The following is a 12,768-nucleotide window of genomic DNA, read 5'->3' on the forward strand; positions in this document are numbered from 1 at the left end:
AACAAGGAACGAATCAGTGGCGGGTTTTATTGCTGCACCCGTCGTCGAGTCTACGGGCGCGGAAGGCGCTCGCTCAGGTCAGCGAAGACGTAGGCGGTCGCCGCCCAGAAGGCCGTGCACAGGTCCAGGTTCGTCGGGTCCTCCACGGTCATGGAGTCGCCGTCCGTGTGGTGGAAGTAGAAGTACTCCTTGTTTTCCGTGTCCAACGAGGCGCCCGGCACGCCGGCGTCTACCCAGGGCTGGATGTCGGGCCCGTCAGCGCCCAGCGTCAGCCGCGTGGCGTTGATGGCTTCGAAGAGGCGCATCACCTGGGCCGCCATGCAGCGCGCGCGGGGGTCGGCGGCGGCCAGCCGGAGGCCCAGCGGCCGGAACGTGCCCAGGTCCGACTCCATCACCAGGCTGAGCCGGCCGCGGTCGTGTACGCCGTGGCGCTCGTAGTATGCGCGGCCGCCCCACACGCCTTCCTCCTCACCCGTCCAGAGCAGGGCCCGCAGAGTGCGCCGCGGCCGCAGCCCCAGCCGACGAAGCAGCGCCAGAGCACGCCACGAGATGAAGGCGCCGCCGCCGTCGTCCATGGCGCCCTGGCCCACATCCCACGAGTCCAGGTGGCCGCTCACGAGCACCAACTGCGCGCGCCCGGATTTCGCCCGCCTCAGCTCAGGCGCCGAGCATGCTCTTCCCGTCATTCGCTTAGCATCGGGTGGAAGTGTGGCAGAAACCAGAAGACCGGCTGCCTCTTCGGATTTCGTGTGGCGGTTTTAGGGGCAGCTACGTTCAAACTAGCGAGCCAGCAAGACGCTCGTGAAGGAAAAGCAGGGGAATAAAAGCGAGCCTCCCGTGTCAGCGACCGCGGGGCGGGATCATCTAGCTTGCCACTGACGCTCGAGTACACGCCAAAAGCAGCTACGGTAATGTGGCGTTAGCTAGCTTGACCCATTGGAGAGCGTTAAAACAATGTTATGTAAAAAGGGATTCCCTGTCGAATTCTTCTTAAAACTCGAAAGACACCGGAGGTAAAGGTTTCACTATTCGAGTACCACTCGACTGTTCGACTCGACTACTTACGGAGCAGGCAGCTGACTGCAAGAAGCCAAAAAATTTAAGCATTTCCAACTTTCTTGGATATCACTTTTAATTGTGAGGCATCTGTGGAATACTGTAAGATACTGTTATGAACATGTTGGTGGGAATGGTCTAACTTTCCGATGCGTAGCAGAATATTGCTTTCATCCACAACTTCCCGCTGGAAAAATGCGCTGGCCCAGAATAGATCTGGTCATGGTGCGCATATTTGCATATCAGGCCAACAGTACGAGATCACTCCGGTGAATCTTCGGCCGCTGCGTTCCGCTGAGCAAGAGGTTCTGGGCCACTCTCAACAGCAATAATGTGCTTGACATGCAGGCAGTGCAAGCTAGTAGGGCGCACAATAGCGAATAGCATTTTTGCCGTACCGTTAACTGCAGCTGCTGCTCTCCGGCTGCACTAGGTATTGTCCTCTGTTGGGCAAGATGAATCGGTGGTGCCGAAAAGCTCGCCAGACAAGACGGAACAGTTGGCACAAGGCTGAACACCCTTTACATCGCGTCACGCTGCAGACTGGTAAAGCTAAAAAGCAAGCTCTGCTATGCTGGCACCTCTTCTGCCTTATTTCGACCAAAGGGAGAAGCTTCGCAATTCAAACAGGCTGCACCCGTCCTCACCTCCGTCCCCTTTGGTGGAGCTTTCCCTTTCCGGTTCGTTTGCGTAAGAACGAATTTGCGTATTCGATCCGGAGGAGTGCTTCGTCTCAGCGCTGAAAGCATACGGATGTTCGCCAAACAATGGCATACAGCATGTGCACAAGGCCGGCTTTCTTTCAATGCACGCTTCGTTTGCGATGACACGTCGACAGTTACGGCGTGTCAACCCACCTGTCCCCTCCACCAAAAAAGTTGCAAATAAATGAATGCAATAAATAAATAAATAAAGGTGGGTGGGGAGTGGAGCATAGTTTAATAATGAAATTTAATTCGTTTACGGCAGCTCTTCCTTCCTTTCTGCTTTCACTCCCTCCTTTATCCCTTCCCTTACGGCGCGGTTCAGGTGTCCAACGATATATGAGACAGATACTGCGCCATTTCCTTTCCCCCAAAACCAATTATTATTATTAATTCGTTTTCTCGGTCCTCTATATTAACCTCAAGGCAGATAGTGCGAATTCAAGATTGAAGAGGACTACACTACATAAACTGCGCAAAAATACGGCGTCTTTCCGAGCTTGACTGTCAGTTCGTAGGGGTTTAAATTAAAAAAAAAAGGATGCAGTTTTGTCAGCCAGAGCTAACACCTGGGCTTAGAGCTCGCAGTGGAGAGCTGCGAATTCATTTCTACGACCAATTGGGGTTCGTGCATCAAAATCTTAGTGCACGAATAACCGCCGTGGTCGGGAAATGAAACCAGCGCCGCGTGCTCCGCTGCAGGACGCTCTAATTATACTTTGACGCCACGGCGTGCACTTCGGTAGATACATTTTATCAGCTTTTCTCACCCCTTTCGATCAAAGCTTCTCAAAAGTGCGGTTCATACTATAAGGTCTGCGTGAGAGGATTACTGGCTACTGCGTATACATGAGCCGAGTTTTCGTCTGGGCATGTGACGGGGTTCTTCGTGTACATGCCATAGAGGATCTTCGTATGCATGTAGCTTTGGATAAAAGCTCTTTCAGTTGGTCGCAGTTTTCTGAATCTCTTCGTTCTCTTTGATACACTTATACTGATGCTGAAGCATGCCATCACTGTGGCTACTTATATGTATCCCATTTCGCATTCCTAAGGCAAGTTATCTCGTCGAAAAAGAGAAGGAATTCATATCCTTTCAGGATGTAGGGCTGAAAATCTGACATGTGAAATCACATCCACAAAAACTTTAATCTTGGTTGCAACCTCATTCATATATGTATTATGTATATATCTAAAAAGAAACCATGAGCCATAGTACAAGGCGAAGCCTCCTCTCTCACTAAATGCAACGCTCGCGCAATGTCCACATCTGTTGACTGCCTGTCTGCAGCGTGCTTCTTCGATCGTCCGGTTTAGTTGGGGTACAACACGTGAAGTCTCACCTCCTCGGATTTGGTTGTGCCCCTCAGTTCAGCTATCGTATTCCGAGATGCGGCCAGGGGCAGGTTTTTGGCGTCCATTATTAAGTGCACGTACACCTCGATTCCTGAAGAGAAAAAAAGAAAGGAAGCGGCTACAGAAAGAGAAGAACACGGATCGACGCGACGTGTAGCGTGCAGCGTTCAGCGGGACCAAATTGCGAACGATCGAGTGTGCGGATCTGCCTGCGCAGGATATGAAAAAATTGGGGCAATTCAAAATAACAGGAAGATGATGCTCTGCTCGTTGTTGCTACTCCCGCAGATGCGGCACGTGCTGAGCATCCGAGTGAATCTACCGAGAGAAATAGCGGCATGCATGCCCCTCGTCGTCGCTAGTGCGTGCTGCTTCACCTCACAGGCAACGTGAACTTCGCTTGGCTTCAGTGCGCCTTTGATGCCCCGTCGATTGCATCGACCCCTTCTGAGTTCCTCGCGTCATGTCCTGCATAGTAATTACTGGAGGTAATTTGATTATAACGCCTAAACTTGCTCCTTTAAAACGTGCCAAAGCAGCGAATCGAGAACTATGCGCTTTCGTTGGTCGTCCAATTGGTATGGAACGTTTGCCAGCCGCACTAATGGCAGCCGACGTTCGTAACTCCGGTCTTACAACGAGTGTAGGTTGTCCTCATATGATCGGTCTTAGTTAGAGGAAAACAAACACGAAATTTAAAAGCTCTCCTAGAGTGCCCACAGCTGACAGATCGACCAGCGCGTGCATGAAATGGCGATGGCCACGGCAGCACGTGTATGCGCTCACCTCTGTTCTGCAACCTCCGCAGCAGCTGGGCGTCCTCGACGGTGATGGCGGCGCACGGTATGCGGGGCTCACCGTTCGGGTAGTTCATCCAGCCCGTGTGCGGACTGCCGATCGAGAAGGGCGTCACGGAGCGCACCAGCGCGGCCACGGCGCCCACACGCTCAGCCTCGGCGGCGCCGTTCTCACGGTACAGCACGGTGCGCGCGTAGCTGCTGAAGTCCTCGTCGAACACCACCACCTTGCCCCGGGCCTGCGGGCGGCAGCCGCCAAGGGTGAGCTCGCCCGCACTGGGGCGCCGATACGACGCATGCTTCCCGGCTCCAGGACCCCCCGAACCACAATAGCATTTTCAGGAGTGACTCAGTCAATCTTCAGAGGCGCAGAACGTAAAACGCGGAGTGAAGGCTGTCCCTACATTCGTGGGCCGGTCAAGGGTCATCAGCACAATCGTCACCACCATCAGCCCTGTTCCAGTGATCACCTAATGACCCTGTCCCGCACCAGCTGCGGCCACCTTAGCTCCGCTTTTCCCATCTGCCGCTCCCTACTACGGCCCCCTTCCCTTCGGCTACACTCTGCTACCGGGATATACCATCGGCTACCTGTTCTTCGCAAGGCATGCCCTGCCCAATTACGGATTACCTGTTGGTTTCAGCTAGGGTGGGTACAGTGCTTAAAGTCTGGCCACATAGAAGGAGGTCTCTAGAATTTCGAGCACAGGTGGAAAGGAATATTAAAGGGGGAGAAAGAGAGAGGCGCTGGCGGCGTGTTGCACGCATCGTTCGATACAGAGAAATTATGTTTAAAGATCATTGTTTGCTCAATTTAGGACAGACCTGGAACAAACGATCCCCACGTTTTGCCAGTGCGCTTGGTGTTGTTGTGCAGCCTCGAAGGTGATCAGCGGTCAGCTCTGAACTGACTCTTGGTGTGAGGGCAAGGGTTTCTCTTTTTCTTCCGGCCTTTCTGTTGTGTGCTGTCGACTTTTTATTTCTCTTCTTCTCGTGTTTCAGAAAACATGTTAATGATTCCTGCCAAAGATCACGGTGAAATTTTCGAAACGATAGAGAATAAATGTTCCGACCACCACTGAAAATTGTTGCTTGTTTCAGATTGATGCAGTCTCTATACGTTCTAGCGCGGCGGGGGGGAGGGGTCTTTGAGACCTTCCGAGACCCCTCCTGACTTTAAGTACTGGGAGTATACCATTATTTTGGTTGTTTATATATAGGAGGTTGTAGCGAAGTACTACACCAGGGTGGCCAAATCCTGTTCTGGTGAGGAAGTGCGTTGTCGGTTCTGGTCACCGAGATCAGGCCGTACCCCAGGCCTGGTTATCCAATTCCATCGACACGCGCAGTTTTTTTATAGTTAGTGCCGTAGTTATGTAGTGCTACAGCTATACTTATATAGCTGTAGTTTGTAGTTATTGCTATAGTTATACAGCCCACTCTCTTCTCTCTCTGCTCTAAACGTTGCCCCTAATATTTTTCTGTCCACACTGTGCGGTCAAGGGCCAACGTGGTGATAATATGCGGCAGCGAAGCGGCAGGCGACATACCCCAAACCGGGGTACGAGTGATATTCCACGTGAAGCTGGCATAATTGGAAGCCGTTTCAGTGGAAGCGGAGATTTCCCGCGCGAAACGAGGGGGAACTTTCAGCTCGTAACGCGGCTCAACATTTATTCAAATATGATCGCTGCCTCCAACGACAAATATTTAAAATCAACTCCACAGTACGACTAATTGCTCACCGCTCTCTCCCGGCCAGTTTGCGGCTCTTCCTTTCTTTGCGTTACTGCGTCATTTTGAGGTTAGATTCTACACAGTGTGAAAGCGAGCTCTGAGGCATATATCTTTCTTTCGGTCCGCAGTCGCAAAGCAGCAAAGATAGAACAAAGAGAAGGAAGGCGCTCGTATACCATTTTATTCTCTTGGTCCGCGTGTATTTGTTGCGCTAGCGCATGATCTCAAAGGATCTGAGATGCATACCATTGTATAAAAGACGTGTAAGCTCATGCGTTAAACGGCATGTAAGAGGTCATAATTTAGGAGAAGCTGTCTTGGCAATCTTAGATTGGATGCATGAAAACATTGGCACAAATTAGTCGTTTTATACGCGCCAATATATATATATATATATATATATATATATATATATATATATATATATATATATATATATATATATATATATGGCCGCCAATAAATCATCATCGACAGCACAAACTGCCCTGTCAGTCACGCTCGGGAGTAAGAAAAGCTTATATGTCAGTTTTTTTTCCGCAAATTGCGCAATCATTTCCGAACACATGAGCCGGAGACATGACATCAGTTACACTTGGTTACTTCAGAAAACACATTTCCGGCCTGCAATACTGACGCATTCCTAGAAGCCGAGTAGTACTGTGCGAGCGGCAGCGGTCGTAGGCGTGAAATTTGCCTAAGATGGTGCTCTGCAAGCAATCATGATTTGGCATTGGAACGAGGGCCCAAATGCTGAGTCCAGCACGTGTCGCGGCATGATCTAAAACAGCGCGACCCTGTGACGACGCGTCGAGGCTCCGCGGGGGGCGCTCGTGGCGTTAAAATGCGTTTCAAAGCGGGTCCATTGGGAGGCGAGCTTTCCGGACAGGCGCATAGCTGACCTCGTATGATAGCCTGGCCATCTGCAGTGCCCTCCTCCAGAACGGAATCAATATTCAAGTTTTACGTTTTATTTATTTTTAGAACCACATAAAACGTACAGATGCATGCATATTAGTATAGTGATACAGAGAGATGTCCCATGATAAAGCACTGCAAGGGGCCCTCTTCCGATCTCGACGCAGTGGTCCCTCACTCTCTTCTGCGCGGCAGCTCGCAATTCTTTTTTTCTTTGATAATCGTAAAGAGGAAAATACAGTCACAAAATCCAGCGTCACAAACGAGAAGAGGGCTACCGGTGCCTTCTCGCTTGTGCTTGTGTTGTTTGCGCTCGTCTCACAGTACTGATCGCTTGTTTCTAAAAAAAGCCGCGAGAGCCTACAGTTCTCTGCACGCCCTCTAAAAACGCGCCGACCTGACGCACACGTGAGCGCCGTCGCGGACCTTGCGATGTGGTGGCCGTGATTGTGTTTTGGGTGCGGCGAAAACGCGCCTCGTCTTACGTGGTCCCCGCCGTGCGCTCACCTTACGCGCTTGCTCCCACGGGTTCCCAAAGACACGTGGTGGGTTGCTACGCGCCCCTCTCAGGAAAACACCCTCCCTCTTCCGCGACAGCCTCGCCCGCGCCTCTCTCCAGCGGTCCAGCCGCGCCGATGATCGCCCCCATAGTTTTACGCGTCATGAAACAAAACAAATCCTCCGTTCAGCAGCACCGCGATCTGCATGGTCTGCAGTCCTGCCCGGCACACAGCGTATAATGGTGACGACGTCAGTGCCCCAACGGTGCACCACGCCGCACTTTTGAGCTCCAAGTGGACGGCGCTGCAAGCAGCACTTCGGCCAAGACGTCTCGGCTCGAGCATATATGGACGAATCTGCAAGGGGCTGAACGACAAGCGACTGAGAGCTTACCTCAGCGCGAATATGGCTACGCTGGAGCTGCAGGTCAACGCTCTCAAAAGTGATCGCTGATAACAGCTGAAATGCCTACTTTAAGTCGCCGAGGGCTTTGCGATAAATTTTGAGCAACCTTCTGGCGCCGAAACCGTCGGTTCTGGGAGAGGGCGAGGCTCTGCCGCTGCGCGCGGGTGGGGACAGAAACGCGTGCTATCGGCAGAAGTGCGCAGACTAACCCAAACCTATCAATTGGCAATCTTCGGTGGAGAAAGGCTCCGTGAGAGATTTGGCTTTGGTTCGAGATGAACTGAAATGCACACACGACTGTTTTAAAAAAAAGGTAAGCCCCTGACGTTTCAGAAAGCTCAAGCGAGCGTCGTCCTGCGGTGCGACAGCGAACAACGCATGCGCAGCCGCCGCTCATGGCCAATTAGAGACCACGAACGATTTTCATATTTTTCATGCCAAGCGGAAAACAAATGCAGTCCGAAGTCTAAGTTAGCATGAACGCATTACGAGTCGCCCAAGCATTACCCAAGGTAGCACCGAAAAACAAAACAATGTCACAAAACTGTTGTGTAAGTCGCAGAAACGTTGCATGTTTCATTGGAATGTTATGCTGATGCTAAAGAGCAAGAAATGACATCATATGCTGTATCGTAAACATTAATTTATGTTCAAATTAAACATTATGATAATGCTGTGCTATAAATGCTACTATTTGTTCAAATCATAAGTGTAAAGCAACATTACAAATATATTTCAAACTGCTTATTAACCATGCACCACTATCATTTATGGGACACGTACCTTCCTATAGCCGGCTGGCCAAAAAAGCTTGAGGCCACGGTATCCTTTCGAACGCGGGTGTAGGGGTTGTATATGTATTATAGCTGTTCTGTAGGGCTCAAGTGTCGCCCTCATTGTTCTTTACCTGTTCTTTGCGAAGTTTTGACTGAGCATGTGTGCTCTCCCACTAGCAAGTCTGGCCTTGGAGGTTTACTTATCATTTTAGCGAAAAATGCATACATGAAGTTAGGAAAATGTTATTCCAACGTTTATTTGTAACGTTTCGCACAAGCTAGAAAAAGAAAGGATATTAAGAACAATATAGTTATGTTTGACCAAAACAAAAAACGTACCAGTGTTGTAACATTTCTCTTCTACCTGGAATGTTGCGGGATGCACGTAAGTTCAAGACAGCTCTCAAAAGTGCCATCAATATGACCACATACAAAGAGTATGCGAGCGGCACATGTAAAAGGCCCAATATTGGGAATGTATTGGCAAAGGCCAGTCCTACAAAGGACCAGAGTAAAACCATCCTATTCCAATATTGGACCGATTATCTGTGCTGCTTGGGGATGAGCCCCTGCCTACAAACTATAGGGAATTCCCATACGCACGCTCAAACAAGAGAACAAATTTCTGTTTTTCATTATAGACAAAGCGAATGCCCCACAGACGTCGCCCATCACGGCCTGTCATTGCCGGAAGAACTGCGGCGCAGATGGAGCTTGACACAAAAACACTCATGTACATCATGTCGCTAGTCACTTTAAGCATGTTTTTCCCGCCAAGAAAACACAGTCGTCGGGACAGGCGAAGGCGTCGTTCGTCGCGAGAGGAAAGAGGAACAGCATGCCACTCTGAGTCCTTACTCGAAGAAGGCACGACTCTGGTGATTTAGCGCATCATGTTTGGAGGCGTTGTCAGTGCACGTTGAAGAACCCCAGGTGGTAGAAATTATCCGGAGCCCTCCACTACGGCGGCCCTTTATGGAATGGTTGTATGGAATCCTCACACTGTGTGTGTGTGTGTGTGTGTGTGTGTGTGTGTGTGTGTGTGTGTGTGTGTGTGTGTGTGTGTGTGTGTGTGTGTGTGTGTGTGTGTGTGTGTGTGTGTGTGTGTGTGTGCGTGCGTGCGCGCGTGCGTGCGTGTGTGTGTGTGTGTGTGTGTGTGTGCGTGCGTGTGTGTGTGTGTGTGTGTGTGTGTGTGTGTGTGTGTGTGTGTGTGTGTGTGTGTGTGTGTGTGTGTGTGTGTGTGTGTGTGTGTGTGTGTGTGTGTGTGTGTGTGTGTGAGAGAGAGAGAGAGAGAGAGAGAGAGAGAATACGCCCTGGCGCTCAAAGTTATGACTTTTTTGTGTGTGACGTGTACACACTCAATCCTGGAAAAAGGTGGAATTCTTCCTCGTGTGAATGCGTGAATATACCACAGAAATTGAGAGCGCGTGACTGCCCCAGGAAGTTACCCCCCGATTATAGCGCTCAAGCGATATCAACGTATTTTTTTTTGCGGGCCACACACGCGCCAGAGACTATCTCCATAGATCATTCCTTAGTATAGTAAGATAATATAGTGCGACAGCAGCTCTGAAGCACAGATTTCACAAAGGGCCAGCGCTTACACCAAGACCAACCTACATGGGACGAACTTGCACGACGAACTTTTCACGACAAGCGCAGGCGCGGCAGCACGCCGGCGTACCTTCGCCGGGATGCACCACACGCGACAAAAAAACAGCCGTTGCCGACATGGCGACGTGTTCTGAAGCGGGGCCTTTGCCCCCTTGCTTCGTAGTGAATTCATCATTTTGCTGCACTTTTCCAGGTGGCCACTGGCTGTATGTGGCTCATAGGACTTCCGCTTCGTCCTAGCAATAAATTTGACCTATTTTTTTTAAATTTCGTTTCACGTTGCGCCAGATCCTAGGCCTAAGAAGAGACGTTGGTTTGCTTATAAAAATGGCTCACTTTATAAAAATTATATGGTGCCACAATGAGTCGAATTATAGCCGCCTTTGCTACTATGAGCGGATGCGATATACAGTTTAGAGTAGTGAAAAATGCTTGCGTTTAGGGCGCTTAAACGTTTATACGCTATTCTAACGCTCCCTAGATCATTCACGATGCGCACCGCTTTCTTCGTCATGTGCACTCCGGCCGTCTAGGCGAGACAGAAGAGGCGTGCTGAGGTTGTAAGCAGTAGCGCGTCTGGTTGGTCCGCGCTGACGCCCGCATTCACCGCTTCCGTCAAGCGGCAGGCCGCCCGGAGAACATGTAAGCGGCAAACACCCCTCAATTGAAGAAGCCCTCTAGCCAATGGTGTCGACTGTTTGCAATGACGCTGCACTTAATTCCTTAGTGTGACATCGCAAGGGAATGGCATGTGCCTCCGTGAAATAGGATTAATCGTGACGTCATGAGAATCAGCCAACGCCATTGGCTGGAGAGCCTTCCCTGAGGTGTGTTTGCCTATAGCTACGCCTGATCGACGAGGAACGACTACTTGGCCGCCGAACGTCGTTCATTGTTCTTTCGTCGGAAAATCTTTCCATGTGGGTCGGCCAACGCATCCGGTTAGAGGTAAAAATGGAAGTCCGGCGGGCGTCCTCCAGTGGTCCGCTATTCGTCATCCGGATGTCCGGTGGACATTAAATAATGAAAACATACAGTGCTCAGCCAGCATTTACCAAGGTTGAAACAATCAGAAAATAGCCGCTGTCTGATGAAGCAGCAACCGCGGTACTATTACCGGGTAGAACTGAAAGCTCTTCCAGTATCGTTTTGCCTCTACATTGAACATGGAGGAGTGAAAGCGGAGCCACCTGTGCTCACGCACTTCGATCCAAGCTCTCGTGTGGCACGTCTGCGCATGGCATCTCAGCTGTCATTAGCTATGTTTTGCCCAGTGGTCGGGCTCGCCCAGTTGATTTCGCTTTGTGAGCTTCGTCATTTCGGGAAACATGCTCAAGCCAGCTCAACAAGGAAGCGTTCGCTCTTGATATGGAGGTGAAGCGTTTTCCCCACTAACTTCTACACGCTATACGCGTGTCATGGGGAATGCACGTATCTATGTCAGGGCAAATCCCTCGGGACCGCAAGAGAGCAGGAGCTGCGAGAGGCGAAAACGTGCATACACAGTGGGTGGCTGGAGAGAGGACGGGGGAGAAGCCGATGCTGATTCGACGATATCGGATAAGAGTACCGGGGGATACTGTTCTCACATTGAAACCGCCGCTGTATTAATTTGTGGAGAAGAGCACGAATAGGACGGCACTCTGTAAAGTAGTGTATGGACAAGCGCTAACTTGTACTGTCCAGTCCCGTCCTGTTCGCGCTGTCCACCATGCTGCCGCGCCGAGCGCACATTCTAGTGCTGTAAGCGATCTAACCTTTGAAACGTTTGAGTGAAGCTCCTGGAAGGACCTGACGACCAGCACGGGAGCAATGATGCCACCAGGAGGCGTGCCCACGCTGCCGCCTAGGCCCAGCATGTTGAGCCTCTGCATACGAGGCCGGACAATCCACGCTGACTCGTTTCCTCGCACCCAGTGAGGCACGGCCACGCGCTCCGTGTACACGCTGTCCAGCCCCTGGCGCCCCAGCAGCTCCACCATGTAGTCGATGGAGTTCTCCAGGTTCTGAGACCCCGAGATCCGAGCGCCGAATCGATCCACGAACTTGGCTAGCTCCTCGTAGGTGCGGTTCCGTTCGGGACCTTGAATCACGTAATCGACGATGCTCTGCACCACCGGTGCGTAGCTTCGTATCTCTGCGAGGAGTTCCGCGGACAATAGCTGCGTTCCATTGCAGGTGTACACCTCATCACCGGACGCCCAGGCCGCGACCAGCAGCAGAAGCGGGAGCAGGACAACGAGGCGTCCCATGGCGGCTTTGCGCACTGTGTGGCAGGCAGCTGCCGTTTTCCTGAGGCACACCTGCCAGCACCGATAGCGAGGCCACTAACCTGCTGGCTCGGAGCGCTGAACGGACAAATTGGTTATCTCTGAAGGCATCGAGACTGGCCTCAGCAAGCACAACTCGCGTTTCGAGAGATTAGCCCTCCGCACCGACCCTCTGCAGGCGCCGCGTTTTCTCAAAGTTCACGTTCAACGCGCGCGAAGTGAAATGGAAGCACATAACTGCAACGGTTAACCTTTCTGAATAGAGTGTAGTCTTTCTGCGACGACCAAAAGTGGTGGAAACTTCTAGAAGAAATTTCTTTACTCCCTCTAATTCGTCACCTTGACCATCCCTCTATATACGGATGCATTTCCTCCGAGTATAACGCAAGGACCTCGTATGACGTTTACACCGTTCCTTTAAAGCTACGGCACCCGTCGCAGACATTTCTGTGTTTCTCTCTTGAAAAGCATTTCATTTGTTCTCTTAATCTTGGCGCTGCGGCAGTTTTTGTGAATGTCCCTAATATTTTCTTAGCCATTTTTTCAGGCGGCCAAGACCCCTGACGACACTCAAACACAATAGTATTCCTTCAATATCAGTATTATAGGGCGTCGTATGCAGTGTTACCTTTAG

At 50.9% G+C, this 12,768-nt stretch overlaps 1 protein-coding gene across 1 annotated transcript; it reads right to left on the reverse strand.

The window, feature by feature from the left end:
* On the reverse strand, positions 1–12,166 carry LOC144113820 (carboxypeptidase Q-like). Its single transcript, XM_077647157.1, has 4 exons — positions 11,622–12,166; positions 3,903–4,152; positions 3,104–3,207; positions 1–626 (listed from the first exon to the last, which is right to left on the reverse strand). The coding sequence occupies exons 1-4, from the start codon at positions 12,114–12,116 to the stop codon at positions 51–53; spliced, it is 1,425 nt and encodes a 474-aa protein (XP_077503283.1). The 5' UTR covers positions 12,117–12,166; the 3' UTR covers positions 1–50.
* Between the last annotated feature and the right edge of the window lie 602 nt (positions 12,167–12,768).

This window comes from Amblyomma americanum, chromosome 1 (assembly GCF_052857255.1).
Source record: "Amblyomma americanum isolate KBUSLIRL-KWMA chromosome 1, ASM5285725v1, whole genome shotgun sequence".
NCBI classification, from domain to species: Eukaryota; Metazoa; Arthropoda; class Arachnida; order Ixodida; family Ixodidae; genus Amblyomma; species Amblyomma americanum.

What these genes read in the sequence shown, in the direction of transcription:
- LOC144113820 (XM_077647157.1), bottom strand. Translation starts at nt 12,116, where the DNA reads ATGGGACGCCTCGTTGTCCTGCTCCCGCTTCTGCTGCTGGTCGCGGCC. An exon ending in GCGGAGGTTGCAGAACAGAG is followed by an intron (nt 3,208 to 3,902) that starts GTGAGCGCATAC and finishes TTTTCTCTTCAG; the next exon opens with GAATCGAGGTGTACGTGCAC. An exon ending in GCACAACCAAATCCGAGGAG is followed by an intron (nt 627 to 3,103) that starts GTGAGACTTCAC and finishes GGGCGCGCGCAG; the next exon opens with TTGGTGCTCGTGAGCGGCCA.